This window comes from Microtus oregoni, unplaced genomic scaffold (genome assembly GCF_018167655.1).
Source record: "Microtus oregoni isolate MIOR12 unplaced genomic scaffold, Mior012 000043F_ref0000047, whole genome shotgun sequence".
Classification (NCBI taxonomy): Eukaryota; Metazoa; Chordata; class Mammalia; order Rodentia; family Cricetidae; genus Microtus; species Microtus oregoni.
Window position 1 is genome coordinate 663,150 of NW_024543210.1, and position 23,677 is coordinate 686,826.

Genomic DNA, 23,677 nt, shown 5'->3' on the forward strand with positions numbered 1-23,677 from the left:
GGAAGAGAAGTCAATGCTCTTGACCATTGTCTTGGACTTGTCTCTCCAGTCCCTGATTTTTTTTTAAGTTTAAATGGAACTCATACATGAGTATCTGTCCTCCCCTTTTTTTGGTCCAAACCTTCAAGTACTTATGAATGGATAGAATTTCCACACGTGTTCAGGATGGGGCAGGCTGAACTTCTCAAATGTTCCCTCTGGTTTGAACTGGGGGATGTGGCAGTGAAAGAGACTCTGGATGAATTCTCTGAGGAAAGGGTAGCTGCTTCAGACCTTGTGCCTGGTCTCCCGTGTATGTACTCAAGAGATTGCAAAATGAATTTGTTACGTGGAGAGGTGTTTACCAAATGGTAATGAGTGTAAGAAGACATTTGGCTTTTCAGTGATAAGCAGAAGACAAGTTACATATCGACGAGCCATCTTCCCCAGGAAACACCAATCAAGTGGAAAGCTCTGCTGGGGAGAAGGGTCTGCAGCATGGGTGTGTGGGGTACAATATTGTCAGAGATGAGTATGGAGATTCCCGCCAACACCACTTCAAATGTTCATACCACACAACCCAGGTATTCTTCTTCTAAGACCACACAAACACAGGCACCAGGATATCACACAGCAGGGCTGGAAACAGTCAACACTGGAGACATCCAGTGCCCCCCGAAGAGAGGGATTGTCTCATACACCATGGAACAGCTTTGATCATGGAACATCACAGATCTGCTTGTGCTGACAGGGAATAATGTCACTACACATTGCTGAATGAAGCATCCATGGACACGGCTATAGTGTGAAGCTTTTTTTTTTTTGTGAGTGTGCTTATGAGCAAAATGTCTGGATAAGTAGACATCAGATTGTCACAAGTGGTGATGCTGTTACAGGGTGGAGGAAAGAGGAGGGAACTTGGTATCTTTATATACACACATTTTTTTATTGAAATGAAAAACAAGTGCATATTGCTTGAGCAATAAAACAAAAAGAGTTTTTAGTGCCTGCAGCAGAGAAGAAAAAAATGCTGATGTAATCTATATCCAGAAGGAGGACTCTGGTGCTCGCTCATTCTGGGAATTGGACTAATGGTTACTTGGTCTTAAGGGAAACTAGAAAAGTCATTAATTCTATTAATTAATGCACCCGTAGCTCCATCTCAGCAAAGAGGTCTTAATGAGGTGCCCAGGGCAACCATTATTTATCTTACACACACAGAACGAGGGCCCCCCTGTATGGGGGTTGAGGGCATGGCTCTCAAAGTGCTAACAGCTCACAGGCCCACTCCAGTCCAAGAATACCTTGACCATCCCTGCTTTCTCTCTTCATTCTTATTGACCTGACTCTTTCGCTCTTTGCCTCCCTCCTTCATTCACTTCACAAAGGCCTTGAAAGGAGTGACCACAATCTGGACTGCAAAATTGTCTCCATCCTTCTCCTCCTTAGCTACTAACTGTTGGTCCCCTCACTGACAGCTTGCCTCTCTCTCCCAAGCTGACTGAGAGATGCTTGTGCTCCATCCAGGTTCCCAAGGCACATCCCCATCAAGAAACTCCTGCCTTGCCCAGCGTCTCCTGACCCACGGCCCATCTACACCGCTTCACAATGAGAGCTGTCCCCGGTTCTGACCGCAGGCGCGCCCCACGCTCGGCCGATGCGCACGCATCTGCGTGCAACGCTAGAGACCCGCAAGCGCCGTCACTGCGCATCCTCCCACGCGGTTCCAGCCAGGCCTGTGCCGTGCCGGTGACTCGCAGCCCCCGGCTCCCGGCGCGGTCGCCTTCCCGGCTCGCGGCCTCTCCGGCCGTGGCACCGCCATGACGCTCAACAATTTTCTCTTCGCGCAGTGCGTCTGCTACTTTTTGGCCTTCCTGTTCAGCTTCGTGGTGGTGGTGCCGCTGTCGGAGAATGGCCATGACTTTCGGGGCCGTTGCCTGCTCTTTACCGAGGGTATGTGGCTGAGCGCCAACCTGACGATGCAGGGGAGGGAGCGCTTCACCGTGCAGGAGTGGGGCCCGCCAGCCGCCTGCCGCTTCTGCCTGCTTGCCAGCCTCCTGTCGCTGCTGCTGGCCGCTGCGCACGCATGGCGCACGCTCTTCTTCCTCTGCAAGGGACATGAGGGGTAAGTGGAGGCCTCTCAGCAGCCCAGAACAGACAGATACAGCACTCACGAGTCTTCTGGCTCCCTACCAGGCCCTCCTATCCCGGGGGAAGGGGGGGGGGCGCATGAGTTCCTCCACCTCTCCTGCTGCAGTGGCCTGCAAGTATTAACACTCAGCCTCAATACTTTTAAGCAGACTGCCCTTTGTCTACACACAGGCCCAGGGGCCTTGAGGCCGGCTGTCCAACCCATGTGATCTCCTTCTGTTCCTGGAGCGAGCATGACTCCAGCTTCCTGGCCCCGACTCCTTGGGGGTACAGATGTTGCACTGTCATGGCCACAGGCCTGGGCTCTCTGACTCAGCTAGGCCACACTCCCTGGGAACCTGGGACCACCTGCAATGGTCTTGGGCCTACACCCCTCTCCTGTGGATGGGGGAAGAGACCACACTTTGAAAAGATAGGGTAGTCTCCTATTCCCTCCACCCCAACTTGGGAAAATATAACGGAGGGTGTCTGGGGAGGTCCTTAACTCTGGCACTCTGGCCTTGGCTGAAGGCATGCTCAGTGTGTGTGTGTGTGTGTGTGTGTGTGTGTGTGTGTGTGTGTGTAGGGGATATGAGTGAGTAGGGTCCTGCTTTGTGGTCCCAGTACCTCCAGGTTTTCTTCACCCTTTCCTGTTTTGTCCCTTTGCTGGAGCCAGTGGAACATATTTCACCCGGTGTCCTCCGTGAGTGGCAACCAAGAGCCCATCCTCTCGTGTCTGAGTCTTCTTGGTTCCTGGAGAGGCAGTGCTCTGCTTGGAGAGGGGATCCCCAGATCCAGCCCTCCGCAACCTGGGTACCACCCCACATGTGTGTGGTCGTAGGGAGAGGTGATGAGCACAGGGTTCTAAGGATGCAGGGTCTTGGGTGAAGGGGGCTCTTTCTAGGATCACAGGTGAGGTACTGGAAGTCTAGAATCAAAGTGTCCGGAGAGTTGCTCCATGGAAGTCTTCCTACACTTCTACTCCTGGTGACCCCAGCTCCCTATGTGTTCCTTGGCTTGGAGCTGGATCATTCCAGTCTCTGCCTCTGTCCTTGAATAGTCTTTTGCTGTTTCTATCCCCTGCTTCTCCTGAGGCAACCATGTTCACAGGTACCAAGGTTAGGATTTGGATGTGGCTTTGAGGTGATACAGTTCAACTCACTATGCTAAGGTTTTCCATGGGAGTCTGTGGAAGCCAGGGACAGTCCTAGGAGCTGCTAAGTGAACCAAACTCCTGTCTGTGAGGCTGCTCAGCTGGAGGACAGAGCCCTGTTCCTCTTCAAGACCCCTCCTTGGTCCCCAGTTTTCCACTGTCCAGATGAACTTGGGAGCTCTTGTCACCACACCTGGGAGTCATTGTGTGCAGATGGGGCAGGTGGTGGAACGCGGGGACAGGAGCCATGGCAGTGACTGCTGGGAAGACAGGGCCATGCTCTGATGGCCCAGACACATCCTCTGTCCTTCTGGGTTTTCCTGCAGGAGAGGCAGCCTCATTGTACACATGGTCTAGTCAATGGGTCTGAGAAGACCCAGATGTGTGGTCTGTGTGGGACACCAGGGACTGCGATGAGGAAATGAAGAGCCCCCGAGCATGCAGGTGGCATCTTGGTCGCACAGGGTAGACTGTACTGCACTGATTAAGCTGCAGACCCCGGAGCCCTCCTTTGGTCACTGTAGGTGAGATCTGCCTAGCGCAGTGGCCATCGCAAGCCCGTCTTAAAGACACGAAGGTGAGGTGTGGAGTTCCCAGCTCTCGGGGCTCCTTCCGTGTGCTTTCCCTCACGAGCCATGCTTCGGGCTGAATGATGTACAGGCAGGTGCTGCCCTTCAGTCGCACACCCACTGAGGCCTCTGCAGGGATTTAGGAGACTGTAGGCGACTTGGCACACCAGAACACTTTGCAGAGCAATAGCATGGCCTTGACCCGCCCCCGAGGCCAGGTCTGGGCAGCTCGTTCGCCCTCTTGTGGAACCATTAGGCTTTCTTTTCCTCTGCTTCAGCTCTTGATGCCCACCTGTTTTTACCCAAGCATGCCTTCTATTTGGGCTTCCACAGACCAGCATGACTATTCTAGCTTTGTCATCTCCAGGGACATCTGACATATAGTCCTGCTTGGCTACTGGGCATTATTGGCAAGGACCGTGTGGCTGTCTGGCTTCTGTCCTTCCCCCTGTCCCCTGTACAATCCCAATGGCGGTCAGCCAACTGTGCTGTCAGTGCTCAACAGAGCCCAGTTTGTGGGACTAGGGGCAAAGCCCTGGTGAGTGAGCCCAGGCCATGGACACTCATCAGACCCAGGGGGAGGAGGCAGTGCACGCACAGCTTCTTAGTCTGCCATCGGCTGGACCCAGAGCCTGGAGTACAGGAGTCACCATACAATGGAGAGGGACAGAAAATGTCTGGACCACGAGGCTTGCAATTATTTCATGGCCACACTGCTGGCCCTGTTATGATTGTAGACTCGTGGCCTGGCCAGGAGTTGAGTCAGCCCTTCAGTTCCCCTGGGAAGGTTGGGTCTGCAGAGGCTGGGAATAGGTAAGGTGCCCCATGGAGAGAGAGAACATGGGATTCCAGCACAATTGCCAGTCAGACTGTGTCATTGAAGGGAACTCGGGAGGCTCAAGGAGGCAGGAAGGCATTCACAGTGAGCTCACATAGCAGACAATGTCTTCTAGGGCCACTGGATATCCAGATGTGGAGGATGGAGACCAGGCTTGCCAGTTTCTGGATTTGGAGGACTTGTCTGGTTATGCTCCAAGCCCTCTCTGATTCTGAGGATAGGTGCTAGTCCCAGAGGCCACCCAGGCACCTCACAGTCAGTACCAAGGTGGAGTGTCACGCTGTAGCTTATTCAGGGACTCTCTCAGTTGATGCCGAGCCTTGGGCCATATACGATGGCAAGGGAACCAGCCTTTCCTTGTATAGGGTATGTCTGCCATGCTAAGAAGGCTCTGGCTGCACAGACTTGGGGTGTAAAGAGGCAGGGTCCAGAGCAGCATTGCAGAGGGTGGGGTACCATTTCAGTGACTAGTCCCCACCACCTGTAGTCTCAGGGATGTGCTGTCAGGGAGATGGGAGAGCCAAGGTGAGCTATGTGCCTAAGGCTTTTCTCGGGAGCAGCCCTTTGAGCTGGGGTTGGTAGCATTCTGTGAGTGACGGACTAGGGAGCAATGGCTTAGCATAACCCATCTGCCTGCTCACACCTGTCGCTCAGCCTTCAGATTGCTCCCAGGGCTTCCCAGGATAACTGTCGTCATGGAGACAGCACATCCAAGGCTGGGCACACTGAGATGCAGTGAGAGAAAGATGGGTTAACCCTGTGTGTGCTGTGCCTCTCTACCCACTGCCCTGTGTGATCCTGTCCTTGGTGTGTGTGTTCAGGGACAGAAAAGGGTGGCATCCTAAATCCAGGAGAGAGGATCCAGGTGTGACTTTGGGCACATCAAGTTTTTCAAAGATCTAGAAGGTTTAGCATGTTACATCAAAAACAAAAAACACCCCCCCCCAAAAAAAACAAAACAACAAAACAAAACCTAGAAGAGTTAGAGACTTCTGGCTGGTGGTGACCCAGGTCGGTGGCCTGGCAGCTGGGCTCAGCACCTGTGTCTCAGATCTGCTACACTAGTCTTCCTTCAGGGACATGGGCTAGCCAGGTGCTGCCAAGTGTGCATGCCCTGCATTGTCTAGACATCTCGGAACTCTGCCCTCCTCCCTCTGAGATAGACAGGATGTGATGCTGGACTGTGTTCAGTCTTACCTTGCCAGCTCAGCCCTCAGAAAGGCCAGTGGGAGGCAACAATTTGGATGCACCATCAGGGAAGTTAGGACTATCAGGCCCTGACGACACTAATGGTGAACAGGGACCTTGGGAAGACTGCAGAAGGCTCTCCAACAGGGGCAGAGACGTTCCCTGTCCAAAGTCCTCAGTCTCAGCTGTCCCATGAGATGGATTTCTGTACGTGGACAGACTTGTGTCCTTGCTTCTGCCTGTGGAGTCTTGACTCTGGCTGCTCTTGATTGCCTCATTTGCCTTGGTGGGGGCAGCACAGCCAGAGTGACCGCTGAGTGAGCACTGATATCCTCTATTCTCAGGCTACCAGAGAGGAGAGTTCCATGCGCTGAGGTGTCCCTTTCTCTTTGTGGGCGGGCATGGAAGTACCCCATCTTCAGTCTCGGTGTTTAGTTCCCCACTCTGTACACACTAAGTTTCTGGCAATAATATTAACTTTGTGCCTGGGTCCAGGTTGCAGGTGAGCTCACTGAGGGTCTGGAAGAGCAGTGGGTCCTCAGGCCAGCCTGGTCCAGGTCTGTCCTGGACAGCCGGGTGATCGATGAGCACTGTAGAGTGCACGGCTGCTTGCTCGCAGTCCTTCACCCACAGTGATCTGTGGGAGGGGCTCCTAGTACTGAACTCGGGAGAAAGCAAGGCTCAGAGGAAAGGGTTTATTTCAATTTACAACTTTTAGTTCATTCATTATGAAGGGAGGCAGGAACCTGGAGGCAGGAAAGGTGGGAAAACATGGAGGCGGGAACACAGAGGTGGGAACTGAAGGAAAGGCCGAGGAAGAATACTACTTACTGGCTTGCTACCCATGGCTTGCTCCACCTGCTTCTTGTACAACCCAGCACCACCTGCCCAGAGGTGGCACTGTTCATAGTAGACTGGGATTCCCATATCCATCCTTAATCCAGAAAATGTCCCATAGGCCGATTTGGTGGAACTATTTTCTTGGTTGAGAGTCCCTCTTCCCAAATGACCCTAACTTGGGTAAAGTTGACAAAAAATGAAAAAACAAACAAAAATAACAAGAACAACAAAAACCACACACACACACACACACACACACACACACACACAGTCATCACAGGACAACAGTATCTCGGTCGCCACTCCTGGTTATGGAATCTAAGGAGCCTATGGAAAAGATGAGGCCTTTTGCAGGGACACACTAGCTTGAGGCAGCCCCTGGAAGCTAAAGTCCCCCTTTCCCTTTTCCCATTTCCACCTGGACAAAGTGTATCACGTCTTCGTTCTGATCCACTGGGAGAGAAAGGCACCAAGTCCCTGCTCTGACCACACAAGAGCAGCGGGCACCAGGTCCTGCCCTGATCCCAGGGTTAGCCTTTGGGGGACCATGTGGGCAGCTGACAAGAACATCAGTGTAGGTGTCAGGTGGGCAGGGCCAAGTACTGCCGTGTGTGCCCAGAGGGTCCATGGACAGGCATAGCAAATGAGCCCAGGGTGAGCGGGCAAGGCACATAGCTGCTCACAGCAGTGGGGGCACCACACAGGCCCTTGCCCACTGAAATTGGTCTTCAGAGCCCTGGGGAGTGGAGCAGTGTCAGGGTATCATTCCTTGCCTGTCCTTGATGTCTGGGACGTACTGCTGTCAGCCAGCCCGGTGGTCATCAAGACTGCGTGTCCTTCACAGGAAGTCCCATGTGATCTCTGGGGACATCAGGTGGTTCCACCTGCTGACAGCTGGGTGTCACTGGTGGTGAGCTGGCGCCGTGACCTGAGTTACTCTTAGCTTATTTATTTTGGGTAGTCAGGGTTACACTGTCCCTATGCCTTGGCCCTCCATGTCCACGGCTGGCATATGGTCAAGAGGGCTTGTGGAATGCACACATCGGTGCACGGGCCCATCATCAATGCATGTGGCTGTCAGCCAGCCACTTCTTAAGGTCTCATCTGTTAGTCTCCCATTGTGAAGCCATTTTTGTCACTTTGTGTAGAATCTGAGCACAATTAGCCTGAACCTAGTATCAAGCCCACCACAGGCTGGAGGTGGGCAGGGTCCTTTATTGACTGCCCTGCTCAGTGCTATGGACCCTGGAGGGTATGGTGGGGTGATACCTCCCACATAAACATGTGACTTGGAGTCAGGCTGCCCCTGGCCCTCAGGCAGCAGAGGGGAAGGGAGGAGGGTCTTCTCATCTTATACTGTCTCTGCTCAAGGATTAGAGCGGGCCTGGTGCTCACACCTTGGGCTTTGGGTTTCAGCCTGTGTATTTGAGGGGACTCAGAGCCATAGCTGTGAGTGACTATGTGAGTGGGTGGCCTTAGAAGGGGATCTTGTGTTTTCAGTGTCTGTGCTGACACCCAGGCTTTGGGACCCAGTATCTGGGGTTCTTGGTTTGGCCCTGGTTTCCCAATACAGCAGTGGTGGCAAGGCCCCAACTCTGGGTCCATGAGAGAACAAGACAGGATGCTCAGCACTGGACATTTGCTGGGATGGCGGTGGAGGAGAGGGAAGCAGGCCCTTGGATCCCATTCAGTCCCATCAGGACCCCAGGTGCTCACCAGGAAACGTGGGAATGTGGCCCCTCCCTGTGTCAAGGGGAGCAACTCAGGGTGGCACCCTGGATGGCTCCCTTAGCACCCTCTCTTGACTCCATTGTAGCACCTTCTTCTATGCCTTCCTGAACCTCCTGTTCAGTGCCTTTGTGGTCTTCCTGGTCTTCATTGCCAGCACCATCGTCAGTGTGGGCTTCACCATGTGGTGTGACACCATCACGGAGAAGGGCACTGTGCCCCACAGGTATGCCTGGGCCCTGCTTTATCTGCCACTTCCCTAGAAGACTCACCCCTTACCTGGATCCCAAGATGCTTTTTTTCCTGAATCCCATTCCGAGACTGAGGCTTTGCCCACCTGTGCCCCCGACGACCTGCCCACCAACATCAAGCACCTCTTTCTCTGGCCTAGTTGCCCACAGCATCACACATGGAAGGTCCTTGTGGGTCAAGAGGCATCATGCAGGGCTTCGTAGCTGGCATGGCCTACCTCACTTGCTGGTTTCAGCTCCTGTCACCAGTGTGCGGCAGTGGCAGTCTGTGGTTAGTGAGTAGAGGCTGCCCTCAAGGTGCCGCTGGACAATTTGGGGACATCACTTCCATCTCAGAATGGGAAACTGAGGGACTAGGCTGAGCAGCCTGTGACCCCTGAGTACCAGACAGATAAGATGGCTGAGGCTGGGCCTTGTGTTCAGGGCCAGCTGGAAAGATTTGCAACTCCCACCCAATGAGGGGTCAAAGCTGACTCGCAGTGGAGTTCCTAGAGGCATCTGTCTTTAGTCCTCTTTGGGGACGGCTCCCTCTGTCTTAGGGTTACTATTATTGCTGTGATAAAACACCATGGCCAAAGCAACCTGGGGTGGACAGGGTTTCTTCGGCTTATGTTTCCACATGACAGTCCATCATCAAAGAAAGGCAAGTCAGGAACTCAAACAGGGCAGGGACCTGGAGGCAGGAGCTGATGTAGAGGCCATGGAGGATGCTGCTTACTGGCTTGATCCTCATGGCTTGCTCAGCCTGCTTTCTTATAGAACCCAGGACCAACAGCCCAGGGATGGCACCACCCACCCTGGGCTAGGCCCATCAATCACTAATTAAGGAAATGTCTGATTGCACGGAAGCATTTTCACAGTTGGGGTTCCCTTCTCTTAGACAACAAAACTCCCCTCACTTTTCGTGGGGAGTGTTCTCTGCTCCCCAACTAGTTGCTTGCTGCCTTTTGGCTCAGAGACTCACGTTACTAACAACTTGCCATCATGCTATTTTAGCTGTAAGAAGTTCCAGGATGTGGACTTGGAGCTGAACGTGGACAACTCTGCCTTCTACGACCAGTTTGTTATCGCCCAGGTAGGTGGGGTGTTAGGCTGGAAGAGAAGTGGTTATGTTGGGGATGGGAGCAGGGACCACAACATACAGATTCCTGATTCTAGGGAAACAGACTCGGATCTGGTGGGGCCATCAGGGGAGGTACAGGTTGTGGGAGTAGCAGGAGAACCCCTCTCTAAGGGGCTAGGAGAGCCGGGTCTCTGAGCTGGGCTTGTGTGTGGGGTGAGCAAGAGGAGGCATGGGTAGACGTACAGAGCAAGGTCAGGTACCAGGGGATGGAAAGTGCTGAGTGGGTGGGAGGGAAGAGGGGGGCACAGGGGTTGGGGAGGAGGTGCAAGAATGGGGCATAGACTCTGGGGTTGCCAGCAGGATAGGGTTTGGATTCTGGTGTGGTTCCGAGTATTCAGAGAATGCTGGAAGGTCCCTGAGCCACCTGGTGCTGTGTCTGAGGGTGAAATGAGGGGCAAACCCTAGGAAGATGCTGGCCCCATCTCACCCTGCCTTTCATGTGACTTCTAAACTACAGGGACTCATCAGGAGTTGAGGGCCCTGGGGAAAGCTTTAGGATTTTCATGTCCCTTGATGTCTGCATTTGTGCCCCAGACAGGTGGTGCAGTCTTGGGGCACCTAGCTGAGGCTGAACATGGACACCTGTCCCTTCCCACATGCATGAGGCTGTCACCCTCTGCGGCTTCCTTCCATGCCCCAGTCTGGCTCCTGGAAGCTCCAGAGTGTCAAAGGCTGGACTGAGATGATTTTTGTCTCTGCCAAAAGCCCTTAGAAGTCCTTAAAGTTCCTTGCTGAGATGAGCTGAAACAGTCCACGAGACCTTCCCATAACTTTAGCTGACGATGTTTTAGAACTGATTTGGACCAATTAGACAGAGGCATCCACAGTCTGAGGACAAACACGCTCAAATGAGAATCACTTTGATGCGGTGCAGACCTGGAGCTGATTTAATTGTTTCTCCTTCCGCTGTTTGGAAACAACAGATAAAGGTCAATTTATTCCCCTGACTAGAGGGGCTCTCTGATCTATAGGCACTCCGCAGAGCCAGTGGGTCGGGGTGGGAAGAAAGCATTACCCAGGTCCTGCTCCTCCTCATCCTCATCAGTGCAGGTAAGAATGACAGAGTACCCCAGCCTCAGTGCAAACCAGGGTCCTTGTAGGTATTGGACATAGCCGTCACTGTAGAAAATAAGCCAAATATGGGTGTATTTACATGGGCTCTCAGGTGTTGACCCGCTTCTGGCCTTAGTGTGGCCTCCCTTGCCTGCAGAGCTAGAGCCGGGAGGTGGGTATAGAGCACAACGAGCCCCCCACCCCCACTGACGCTGCTCTGTCTTCCGTGCAGTTTGGTCTGTGGGCCTCGTGGTTGGCTTGGCTGGCGATCACCACCCTGGCGTTCCTGAAGGTTTACCACAACTACCGCCAGGAAGATCTGCTGGACAGCCTGGTTCATGAGAAGGAGCTGCTGCTGGCCAGGCCGGCCTCTCGTACCTCCTTCCAGGGGGAGAAGAGTGCTGTCATCTAGGCTGTGCAAGGGTGGCCCCCTTTCCTGAGGCCTGCACTGAGGGGTGGCTGGGGCCCCACCCAGGTTAGCCAGTGCAGCTCTGCATGTGTCTCTTGGCCCCGCCCACTGTGAGCAGAGCACTTGTGTTCCCATGGAGAGCCTGACAGTGATGGCACAGAGACCCAGAGACTTGGGGTTAGGATGCCTTCTGCTTCTTGTCCTGGCCTTGGTTAGTGTGATCCCTAAGCTGCCTCTGTGTGACCATTGGCCCATATATGTGCATGTATGTGAACATGTGTGTAGATGGAAGTCTGACTGCAGCACAGAGCTGATGGCGATGGGTTAGCAGCCTCCTTGCACCACCACAGGCTCCAGCACACCCAAGTCCCTGCCCTTCCCAGAGGGGGCCGTCTTTCCATTCTATAGCATCTTCAGCGAAGGTCCCCAAAAGGCACCGTTCCCTGTCCCCCATAGCAGCTGATGGAGGATCCTGATAAGAATGTGGGGGTCTGGGCTGGGCTCTGTCCTCTGTTCTGTGAGAATATCTGGGGCTGCTTGGCTGTGGTAGGAGAGTCCCACCCTCCACTCTTGAGGTTTTCTAAGTGGCATGATCCTCTGTGTTCCAGGGGCGGGGCCTCCATAGCAGAAGAGGCCCCACCATCTGGATTTCGGGAGTGCATTCATTGTTCATGACCCTAGTCTGAAGTTGTGCTCAGAGCTGTTCCTCCATTTCCAGGCAAGGTGATCCTCAGCTGTGTCAGCTCCCTGTCCACCATCAGTGGTTGGTGTGATCCTAGCCATGTCAGCGTCCACCATCAGTGGTTGGTGTGATCCTAGCCATGTCAGCGTCCACCATCAGTCATTGGTGTGATCCTAGCCATGTCAGCGTCCACCATCAGTCATTGGTGTGATCCTAGCCATGTCAGCGTCCACCATCAGTCATTGGTGTGATCCTAGCCATGTCAGCGTCCACCATCAGTCATTGGTGTGATCCTAGCCATGTCAGCGTCCACCATCAGTGGTTGGTGTGATCCTAGCCGTGTCAGCATCCACCATCAGTGGTTGGTGTGATCCTAGCCGTGTCAGCATCCACCATCAGTGGTTGGTGTGATCCTAGCCATGTCAGCGTCCACCATCAGTCATTGGTGTGATCCTAGCCATGTCAGCATCCACCATCAGTCATTGGTGTGATCCTAGCCATGTCAGCATCCACCATCAGTCATTGGTGTGATCCTAGCCATGTCAGCGTCCACCATCAGTGGTTGGTGTGATCCTAGCCGTGTCAGCATCCACCATCAGTGGTTGGTGTGATCCTAGCCATGTCAGCGTCCACCATCAGTGGTTGGTGTGATCCTAGCCGTGTCAGCTCCCTGTCCACCATCAGTCATTGGTGTGATCCTAGCCATGTCAGCGTCCACCATCAGTGGTTGGTGTGATTCTAGCCATGTCAGCGTCCACCATCAGTGGTTGGTGTGATCCTAGCCATGTCAGCGTCCACCATCAGTGGTTGGTGTGATTCTAGCTGTGTCAGCTCAGCGTCCACCATCAGTGGTTGGTGTGATTCTAGCTGTGTCAGCTCCCTGTCCACCATCAGTGGTTCGTGTGATCCTCAGCTCTGTCAGCTCAGTGTACACCATTAGTGGTTGGTGTGATCCTAGCCATGCAGCATCCACCATCAGTCATTGGTGTGATCCTAGCCATGTCAGCATCTACTATCAGTGGTTGGTGTGATCCTAGCCATGTCAGCATCTACCATCAGTGGTTGGTGTGATCCTAGCTGTGTCAGCTACCTGTCCACCATCAGTGGTTGGTGTGATCCTAGCTGTGTCAGCATCCACCATCAGTGGTTGGTGTGATTCTAGCTGTGTCAGCTCAGGGTCCACCATCAGTGGTTGGTGTGATCCTAGCCATGTCAGCATCCACCATCAGTGGTTGGTGTGATCCTAGCCATGTCAGCGTCCACCATCAGTGGTTGGTGTGATCCTAGCTGTGTCAGCTCCCTGTCCACCATCAGTGGTTGGTGTGATCCTAGCCATGTCAGCGTCCACCATCAGTGGTTGGTGTGATTCTAGCTGTATCAGCTCACTGTCCACCATCAGTGGTTGGTGTGATCCTAGCCGGTTCAGCTCACTGTCCACCATCAGTGGTTGGTGTTTCCAGGTGGAAGGGGCTGGCTTCACAAAGGTGTGGTCCCTGGCTCACTGGGGAATCACTTGGACCCTAAGAATTGAAGCTATCAGGGATGATTAGGATGCTGTGCAAGGGAGGTACCTATCTGGGGAGGTCAGGGCCAGGCAGAATAACACTCCGGCCTGCTCTGGGGGCTTTGGCTTGTGGCCTGGCTGAGCTTCCAGTGGTGGCGGGGGAGTGGGTGGGTACTGGAGAAATGTTTTGAGGTCTCCACACGGACTTGGTCTCTCCTCCAGACCCTCACACCAGACTATATTTGTGGCACATGGGAACATTGTCTAGCTCTGAGACCCCTCTTTTGTCTCCCTGGGAATGGCACCTTTCTCATCTTCTGCCCCATATCCCTACTAAGGCTAAAGCTACTTAGGACCTGAAGGAGCAGGAGGCAGGCTGGGGCCCATAGCACCTAGGATCTGATTCAGGTGTAGGCCTGCTCTTAGCAGCTGCCTCTTGGGGATGATGGGAGTTGGTCTGGAACCTGGACAAGTCTAGAAAGACCTTCATTCATCTACAGTTGCCTAGACTTTTCCCCCCAGGTATCAATGTCCCAGGACTCTTGGGGAAAAGGGCCTCTGGCCTAGGGGCGCTGGCAGGACCTGTTGGCTGTAGCCACGGGCAGGGGTGTCTGTCCAGGACAGGACTCTCTGGATGTATGGCAAGAGGCAGTCGGAGGTGCAGAGTGGTCCCCAGGTTATTCCCAGGATGCTTCTGTTCCTCTCGGCCCTCTCTGGATGGATGGATGGCAAGAGGCAGGGGGAGGTGCAGGGTGTTCCCAGGATGCTTCTGCTCCTCTTGGCTTGTTTTAGAGCAGCCCTTGTTCCTTTCTTCCTGGTGAAACTGATAGTGAAGAGTCCTAAGCCTCCGTGTGTCTGGTTCTCAAGTCAAAAGATCAAAATAAAGATGAAATATCTGAGATGCCTTGTGAATGAGGTTTTCGTGTCTTTGTCAGGCATTCAGTCCACTTCAGACCCCACCTCCCATCCCAACTCTCAGGCTTTAGCTGTTTGTTTATGATTTAGGCAGTCTTGTCCTGTTACGTTCCAGGTGCTCACGGGCAGCCCTTCAGGCCTGTGTGTTTAAGGAGGTTGACTCTTGTTGATCCCCACCCCATTCCTACACCATCCTCCAGATGTGAGGATGTACCCCATTCCTACACCATCTTCCAGATGTGAGGATGTACCTGATTCCTACACCATCCTCCAGACATGAGGATGTACCCCATTTCTACACCATCCTCCAGATGTATGTATCCATTCCTACACCATCTTCCAGATGTGAAGATGGGGTTTGGTGGCATCTTTTAGGCACATGCATTTCTGTGTATGTCTTTGAACATTTATTCTAAAACAAATTAAGGCTGAGGATGCAGCCCAGTGGCAGACTGTTTGCCTAGCCGTGCTGGGTTTGCACTGTAAAAAGGAAACAAAGCTAAACGGAAACCAAAACTAGCTAGGGTAGAGTTTTGTGGCCCATACAGAGCTGGGCACACTTTTTCTGTGGCCTTTGCAGCAAATGCTGGCTCTGAGGCAGGAAGCCCTGACTGTTATAAAACATGGTTGGCCAATCCTCCTCCTAGAGGGCATTCACTCTCAGAAGCAGGACGGAGGGGTGACCTTGAGGTCATCTGTCTCATTTCTTAGTGTCTTTCCACATCTGGAATACAGGCCAGTCATGAGCCTGTCTCTTACCAGAGTGGGATGAGATGGAATGGGTCCTGGGGCATCTGGGCTGGTGCAGGCAACAGAAGCCATGGTGATGGCTGATCATGGTGAGTGATTTCCCAAGCTGGGCCTCTCTAGACCACTCCTGGAAGCAGAGTTTCTCTCCACTGGGCCCTCCCTGACTGTGCCCCCAAACTTTATAGCTAGAGACCACTGTATGTAGTACCTGAAGTCCAGAGAGGGGCAGACGGCCCCTCAGTGAGCTAAGAATCTGGGCATGTTTTGCTGGAGGAGAATGTGGTCCTAGAGGCATGGAGGGGTCCCCCAAATTCTCACAAATAACAGCTGCAAAGGACCTGTGAGTTGTGGGGGTGGGTGGGTGGGTGGAGGGTATGCTCCGGTGCCTAGATGAGCATGCTTGACCCTGGAGGAATTACACAACAACTGTCTTGTATTCCTAATTTCTATAATAACCCTGAGGTTGAAGAGGATGCAGGTGTTATTATGAAATATGTCTGCTCACATAAGTAGAGGGCCACCTTAAGAGGATAGTCACAAGCCTTACCCTGGCTCCCAAACCCTGATCAAATGTTTGTTCCAGGGTGGTGCCGAGTCCTCCTGGTGGATTCTCCTGGTGTATCCTCCTGGTGTCTGACTGAGCCTCCTCACGGTGTTCAGGGATCCCTTCCAGGCAGGTCCAAGGGTCCTGAAGTTCATTACTATGTGCTTGTTTCCCTTGTCCTTGCAACATGCATGACAGAACTGTGTCTGTGTAGGTACAGGAGACTTAAAGGACCTTCGGCTGGTAGACAGGCATGATGGCCTTGGGTTTGTCTGTAGCCCTGGAAGAGGGACCTCTCAGAAGAAAAGAGCAGCTTGGTTCAGAGCTGGACTCTGTTCCCACACCACAGGGACCTCTAAAGATCTTAGTGTCAAATGGAGGAATCAGACCTGGGCTCCGAGGATAATACCCTGATACCCACAGGGCTCCGTGAACTGCAGAGGAAGGCCCCTGAGCCCATCTCCTGATGGTAAGACAAAAACAGGGCCCAGCACTCAAAGCAGAAGGAGTTCGGGCCTTGCCTTCCCATACTGCCCCTTAGAGGCAGGTGACATCCTGAAAGGGTTGCCTGTCATCTCTGACAGCATCCAGGTCAGGGATCCCAAGAGGGAGGACTGGGCAGGAGCTTGGGGATCCCCAGCCATAATGGCTGAGTTCTTTCTCTAATACAATCTTAAATACCAAGATCCCAGCCTGTGCTGAATAGAGTAGGGGGTACTTGTAGCATCAAGCCAGAGGCACCCTTTCTCCCACTTTATCCACAACAGTGGCCTCTTGGAGCTCCTGGGTTTGTCAAGCTTCGGCTAGCCGTCTTGTTAGTCTTAGTGCCTGGGCTTCACCACGTGCCAGTCCCCAAACCACCCTAGGCCCCACCAGCATCACCCTTCAGCGATGTTCAGAGGTGAAACTGCCATTCAGCCATGTGTCAGAGCTTCAGGAGGCAGTGCCAACAGGTAAGAACGACATGCCACAGGCGCAAGATGCGGACGAGAAGCCAATCCCAGAGGTCCTGCAGGGTCACTGTGACATGTTTGACCTGGCCACAGTACAGGCCCAGCGCCACTCCCAGCAGAACACACAGAGTCAGCCACAGGAAGGGGGAGCCTCTGCAGGGTGCTGACGGGAGTGGAGAGCCACCATGGGAAGCTGACCGGCTGGGCACTGTAGGGGGAGAGCAGGTCAGTCCTGGGGCTCCCCAGTGAGGCCCTGGGAGGTGCTCTCTCTCTCTGCTGGTGGGGCTGGTGTGGAGGGAGAATTATGTTGATTTGCTGTTGACCTGTGGCTGGCCATCAGGATGATGGACAGGTAGGGTCCTGGGGTGAGTTTCGTACATGGACTCTTGTCCTCACCTGCCTAGGGAAGATTGCACCTATTTAGGGGTGCTAGTGCTCATTGACATGTCCGGGATCTGGGGAGTGGCCCTGCAGGGATGGGGTCACTTCTAGGGCGATCAGGGGAGACTGAGTCAGGGTCCAGAGTGACTAGGGATATGGGGATAGGGGTGTAGTTAAGGCTGTATCTGTCTGGTTCTGCCCTGCAGAGGTGAGGCCCAGGACCTGCTGGCAGATGGGGGCTCCTTCTCAGAACTCACCCTTGATGGAGGCTGTCCTGTCCCTGCGGGCAATGTCTGGGAAGGAGACCATAGATTTAGTTAGGAAAGTCAAGCTCTCCCACCCCACCACACAAAGGTACCAAGACAACTCTCACTGGCCTGGCCTGTGAGATGGGCTACCCAGAACCTAACCCTCCGTAGAGGGAGGTGGTGATGCTCACAACCACATTCTGTCCTCTTGGCTGCTGTCCCGCTGAGCATGGCCGGTCTTTATGATCTCATTTTACAGACTTATTGGGGCTCTGTCTCGGAGGCAGAGTAAGGACTGGCTTTTCTTGATGGTCCCAGACCATGCCAGAATTGCAAGGGCACCTGCCCACCCCACCCCAGACCCACACATCAAAGCCCCCGGCCCCTCTTACAGTGGACGGCCACCTCCAGGGGTTCTCGGAACCGCACATGCCTTGAAGTTCTTTGTGGCTCAGCCCCATGGCACCCACATTCCTGCCGTCTGGGTCTCAGGATAGAGGGGGGACGCTTCCTGTCACCGCCCTAGGGTGGGGATGGAGAACAAATGGCTGTTGAGCCCTCTCTGTTCAAGCCTGGCATCTGGGGCTGTGGTGTTTGCTGGCTCCCCTGGGCTACATGAAGCGGACCTACTGCAGGGGGACCAGAGAAGGGCATGGAGTCTTTAGAACTAGCCCACCTTCCCCAACTCCTACACTGCTGGAATAAAGCCTGAACAGTCATGCGTGAGTGTGCTCAGTGGCTAGAAGGCCTAGGCTTTGTCCTAGGCGGTGTCTCCTGTCAATCTTGGGGGTTCAGAGGGAAGCTCTCCACACCTGGAGGAATGACAGCAGTAGACCAAGGATAGCCCCATCAACTGGAGATGGCCTGTACAGAATCCCACTGTTCCCTGGAAAGGTTGCCATAGGTGGCAAGGTTCAGGCACTGCGAGCCCAGTGACCAGGGGACATGAATGGCAGGGGTCAACTACAGAGCCTAACAACTTCCCTGAACCATGTGCTTGGCTTGAGACACACAGGGTTTCTGACACAATCCCTGGAGTTCTGACACAACCCCTTGGACAGGGCTTTCTAGAAAACTCTGGTCTTGCAGCCTCGGATGTTGTTGGGCCCTCTTCTCTGAGAGGAAGTGTACCAGTCCGCTCCCCTTAACTCCTATACATTGGCATGGATGTCAGGCTATTGTTCAGACCCCAGTAGGGTTTGTGAGGGGGAACCTGAGACATGGGGATGGTCCTCGCTTTTGAGGGCAGAGTCCATACGCTCTCCCGAGTGGGGCCCCAGCTGAGGTAGTGAACAGAGCTGATCATGGCTATAGCCAGTTGGCAGGCTAGGGTCTGTCCTATGTGAATCTCTCCCTCCCTTCACCTAGGCTGAACTTCAGGGTATCCATTGTTGGGGGCTACCTTCCTGCCCTGCTCACGTCATCCTGGGCATCAGCTCCTGTGAGCCTCAGTGTCTTCAACTATGACTGAGGGCAGCAGGCTGCTTGTGGGACAGAGCACAGGGAAGCCAGGGCTATTTCTAAGTTGACCCTGGCAGGGTACTTGACTATGCCCAAGTGGATGAGAAGCCCTGGGGGGGCTTCCCTGCTCCACCCACAGCTGCCTGTGCATATCACTGCCTCTTCCTTGACCTGGCAGCAAGCATCCAGGTCTGGGCTTCTCCCACTTGGAGCCCCTCTCCTGCTCCTTGAGTCTCTTCCCTCTCTTCCTTCCTCCTGGGTGGAGCTGTCAACAGCCTCGCCAGCTGTGTGTTCACCAACCAGCTCTGTAGCGAGCCATGACTCTTCCCTCCATCTCCACCCACCATCTTTGCCTGTCCCTCCATCTTCTTCAGTCTGATTGTCATATGTCACACCTCACTGTCCTTGCATGCTGATCCCAAGCTGTGACCCCTGGCCTTGTGCGGAACAGAGCCTCTCCCTTGACTTGTGTGATCCTCTGTGTATCTCTGGCTGTGCTATGCATGCCATGCCTGGTGCTTTGACCAAACCAAGTCCTTCAAAATGGGGCCGTTTCCCTGTCTCGCACACAGCTCCCAGTCACATGATTTCCGGAGTTCCAGGGGCAGAAGATACCTTGAGAGCAAGGCCAGGGTTCCTGCCTGCCTTTCTGGCCCCTGCCCCTCCCCTTGCTCACAGAAGCAGCCTGTATCTCCAGAGCTAGTGTTTCAGGCTGTATGGCTTTACCCTCTCAGTCCGGGGAGGTTGTGAGCCCCACGTGGCCCCCTCATCCTCTCTGGCTGGCTGGCGTGTCTGCGGGTGGGAGTCGGGGCACAGGACTCGAGCTGTAGACCTCATTTACTGGAACATGGTCCTACGATAAGAAGACGTTATTTACTGCACAAGCCGCGCCTATAGAGATAAAGATAAAAGGATGAGAAAATTTCTCCTTGAAAACCAGGCTGGTTTCCTGAGCCCCCACCATTCTCACAGACCCGTAGACACCGGCTTCCCTCTGTAGGGCTCACAGTGCAGATAAATCCTGTGCCTTGCCAGAGGCAAAGCTGCACCGTCAGCAGTTTCCTTTGTGGGCACAGTCTTCATAATGACCACCTTTGATGACCGTGTAATATTCCTTTGGGTGCCAGTGTCCTGAGATTTACAGTTGTCCACCCACCCACCGTCATGGGCTGCTCAGGAAGACCCCAGTTTATTGTGGGAGTCTGTAGTGCTCTGAGATCCCTGATAAGTGCATTCAATACTTCTGTCAATATGCTAAGCCCCACAGCAGAGGAGACACAGAGCAGCGGATAACAGGGGCTTCCCATTGTCAGGGTGCCCCACCAAGGAAAGACTTTTCTGGATGGTGCATTGCCTCTCCAGTTGGCCTTTGTGTTGGGAGAGATGAGGCACAATACAGCCCAGCCCGCTTGTCTCTGTCCTCTTTGTCTTTCCCTCCATATCTCTGCCCCGTCTGCCTTTGACTGTCTCTGTGTACGTGCATAATTCTCAGCCTGACTCCGGCCAGTCTCTGTCTGCCGCTCTTTCTCTGAGTCCATCTTTCTTATGCCACATCACACATTTGTGTGTAGTGGTCTGTGGAGCAGTGCCCTTTGTCACCCCACCACACACACACACAACAGCCCACAGGTGTGATTATTTTCCACAGCTTCAGCCATGCCTTCCAACTCTTCCTCCTCTGGTCCTGTTCTGGGTTCAGACTCTGCTTTTGAGCCTGGGCTGAGGCCATGGGAGGTGCTGGGGAGTAAGAGACCACCATCCTCCTTCTTGGTAGGTAGAGATGCTGAGGTCAGAGAGAAAGGAGGTGTCCCTGGGCCACTGGCAAGGTGGTTCTCCTCTCTTAGGTACGGTGTGAGGCAACTTTCTTCCTTCATCCCACCCAGCTTCTCCCGGCTCTCTGACCTTAGAAATGCCTTGAAATGGGGCCAAATGCCTGTTTCATGAGGTGTGGCTCTGGCTTCCACAGATTTCAGGGCCCATGCCCTTGAGGACTGAGAGTAAGCAAGAGTGAGGAGCTCACTCTGACTCCAAGGAGGACCCCCTCAAGGTCTCTCCAGGAATGGTTGCTTTGAAGGGTGACCTGGGGCCTCCATACAGTCTTCCACAGGAGATAACGGAAGGGCTGGGTCTTTATGCTCAGCAGGAATAAGTATGGCAGGTGGCTGAAGCCCTGTACCGGTCTGCCTGGACGTGTTTGCACTTCAGAAGGGAGCACGTTCTTTTATCACAGCATCAGATTTTACTGCAATAGGGTGGGGAAGGGGCTGGCCACAAGCAACGGATAAGGAGGGAAGCAGGGAAAGGAGGGAGGAGGGCGGGGAGGGGAGTGGCTTCCGCTCCAGGCTCACTTTCAGGGAAGGTGCCACCTCCCATTCTGTTACCTTACTCCAGCACCCACTTTTTGGCCCTCTGTGGCCAGGGTGTGCTGTGGGATTGTGAGACAATATGCGGGAGTATTTTTAAATGCTTACTTAATTACTTTATTTTATGTATGTGTGTGTGTTTTACTTGCATGTATGTATGGGTATCATGTGTGTGATATCGGAAAGAAATCGGAAGAGGGCATCACATCCTGCAGACGGTGATGAGCTAGCATGTGGGTGCTGGGAACAAAATCCCCACCCTCTGCAAGAGCAACAAATGCTCTTAACTACTGAGCCATCTCTCTAGACCCATGTGTGTGTTTATACACACATAACATATATGTTTGTGGGTGTGCATGTCTATGTAATGTATGCATACATGGGAGTGTTTAACATGTAAGTGGACACATTTGTGTGAGCATGTGAATATTGACCTATGGAGAACCTATGCGTGCATGTAAATATAACTATGTGGCTTGTGTGTGCTAGCATGTGAGAATGTGCATATGCATGTGATCTGTGTACACATAAGCATGTTTGCACATATATGAATGTACCCAAACCACATATGTATACATGTGTGTGTGTTGTATGTGAGGTTGTATGTGGGGTGTGTGAGTGTGTGTTGTATGTGTGAATGTGTATTTCAGTGTGGTGTGTGGCATGTGTGTTAGAGGGTTGTATGTAAGTGAATGTGTGTGTGTGTGTGTGTGTGTGTGTGTATCTGGGTTGCATCCTTATTTCTGTGGTCTCAGTCAAGTAGAGAGCTCTCTGGCTTTTACATTCCCATCAAAAAGTTCCGAGGCAGGCATCTCTGGTTCACATAGCTGATGTAGTGGATACAGCAAGTCTGCTGCTATCTCCTCCTGCTCGCCCCAGAGCAGAGGCGCTGGCCCCAGCAGGGACAGGCGGTAGCTCGTAACTTGAGTGCATTTGCTCAGAGTCTGACTCGTGACAGATGGGTGATAAAGGGTGGAAAGTAGTGCCAGTGCCTGGGGCCTGTGGGGCGCCACGGCTGAACCATGCTGGTCGGGGAGTGCTGTATCTGGGCTCTGTCCCTCACTCAGGAGCTGTCCCCTTAGAATCAAGGCTTGGTTCCACTAGTCCGGGGACAGGGAAGGGAGCACTGTGCTCCAAATAGTGGGCAATCCTGACCCAGGTAAAGAATGCCACCCAGTCTGCAGAGCCAAGCGTGGACGTTGCCCCCGTGATCCAGGCAGGTGAACATGGTGTTTGCAGACAGCTAGCACAAGATAGTCACAGAGAGAAGGGCTCTGACCCAAATTCAGCCCTGGGGTTCTGAACTGGGGGCTCTGGAGCTCCGCTTCCTTACTGGACCCCAAACCTAGACTGTCTTCCAGGGCCTGTCCAAAGACCCTTCCTCCCTCACCTTATCTTGAAGTTTTGGGGAGTCAGCACTGCCCCATCACCAACCTGGCTATCTATACCTTTGTGCCTGTCATCCCTTTCACAACCTACACGGTCTGTGGTGTGTTTTGGAGAGTCTCTAGGGTGGGCAGTGTGCCCAGTACAACAGCTGGCACCCTCCCAGCCTGCCATCCCCACACAGGGAAGTCCTTCCCCACATCTGACTGGTGTCTGACACTGAGCTTGGCAGCCATGACTGCCCCCTGCCCACCCTCACACTTTTGCCATGTTGGGGACTTGAAGGAAGAGGTGGTCCCCACATCTGAGCAGTGCTTGATTTCCTTGCTGTCTTGCTGCAAAATCACCTCTCTGCAGGGACTGGAGGTAGCTTAGCATGCTGGGAGGCCAGAACCTCTGAGGGGCTTTCCTTGCATGAACATGCACACAGACATAGGAGCCATGTGCACTGCTGATCCCTCTGCCCTGACACCTCCCCCACCCACCACCCCCACACATGCCACACACACACTCTCAAACACACATCAAGGTCTGCCCACCTGGGCTCCCATGGCATTGTACCTGTCTTGCGTCTGGCTGCTCACCTGCCTTGTCCTGCGATCTGCAGAGCCCCACATGAGGCAGGAACTGGAGCTGTTGCTCACAGAGCACTTGAGAAGTTTCCGTTACAGAGACATGGGGGCAGTGGCCTCCGCAGCCTCAAGGTTGGCCGCCCGCTGGACTCTAGTCAGCTGGATCTATAGGGGGGCTGCTGTATGCAGGGCCTGGTGGCACCCAGTAGAGTTGAATACCATCCCAGGCATCTCAGCAGATTGGTCGAAGGCCTATGAAGGGACGCGGACAATCCAGAGGTGGCTGTCTGCTGCTCTCCTTCCCAGCTGGAAAGAAAACAGGAAGCTGTGGACACTCCTGCCCCCTCACCTCCCTTTTGCAGATTGCAGGCCGGTCAGGCAGTAGGGTCCCTGGAAGGGCTGCTGTCCTTAAGTTGGTGCTCCAGCCAGGAATAGTCTGGAAGCTCCCCAGATAGCAAACATTCCTAACTTAAGTGAGCGGGAGGGTGCTAAGGAAGGATCCCAGCTAGGCTGGTCTCTGCTGGCTCTGATCATGCGCCCCTGGCCCGGGACCAAGGAGTAGGAACGGGCACTGGAACGACGTCCCTGAGGCCTGATCATGTGAGATGTGGGGTCTGCACAGCCCAGTGGCATTCGGCTCGGGTAGTGACAGCAGCA

The 23,677-nt window shown here is 53.7% G+C and overlaps 2 protein-coding genes across 2 annotated transcripts; one reads left to right on the forward strand and one right to left on the reverse strand.

The window, feature by feature from the left end:
• Window positions 1-1,682: 1,682 nt before the first annotated feature.
• On the forward strand, window positions 1,683-14,346 carry Tmem179 (transmembrane protein 179). The gene is made up of 4 exons (XM_041633392.1): window positions 1,683-2,104; window positions 8,514-8,651; window positions 9,673-9,751; window positions 11,085-14,346. The coding sequence occupies exons 1-4, from the start codon at window positions 1,800-1,802 to the stop codon at window positions 11,262-11,264; spliced, it is 702 nt and encodes a 233-aa protein (XP_041489326.1). The 5' UTR covers window positions 1,683-1,799; the 3' UTR covers window positions 11,265-14,346.
• A 2,098-nt stretch (window positions 14,347-16,444) lies between these two features.
• On the reverse strand, window positions 16,445-19,536 carry CUNH14orf180 (chromosome unknown C14orf180 homolog). The gene is made up of 4 exons (XM_041633076.1): window positions 19,426-19,536; window positions 17,631-17,760; window positions 17,248-17,283; window positions 16,445-16,817 (listed from the first exon to the last, which is right to left on the reverse strand). Exons 1-4 carry the CDS (start codon window positions 19,534-19,536, stop codon window positions 16,582-16,584), a joined length of 513 nt encoding a protein of 170 aa, XP_041489010.1. The 3' UTR covers window positions 16,445-16,581.
• Between the last annotated feature and the right edge of the window lie 4,141 nt (window positions 19,537-23,677).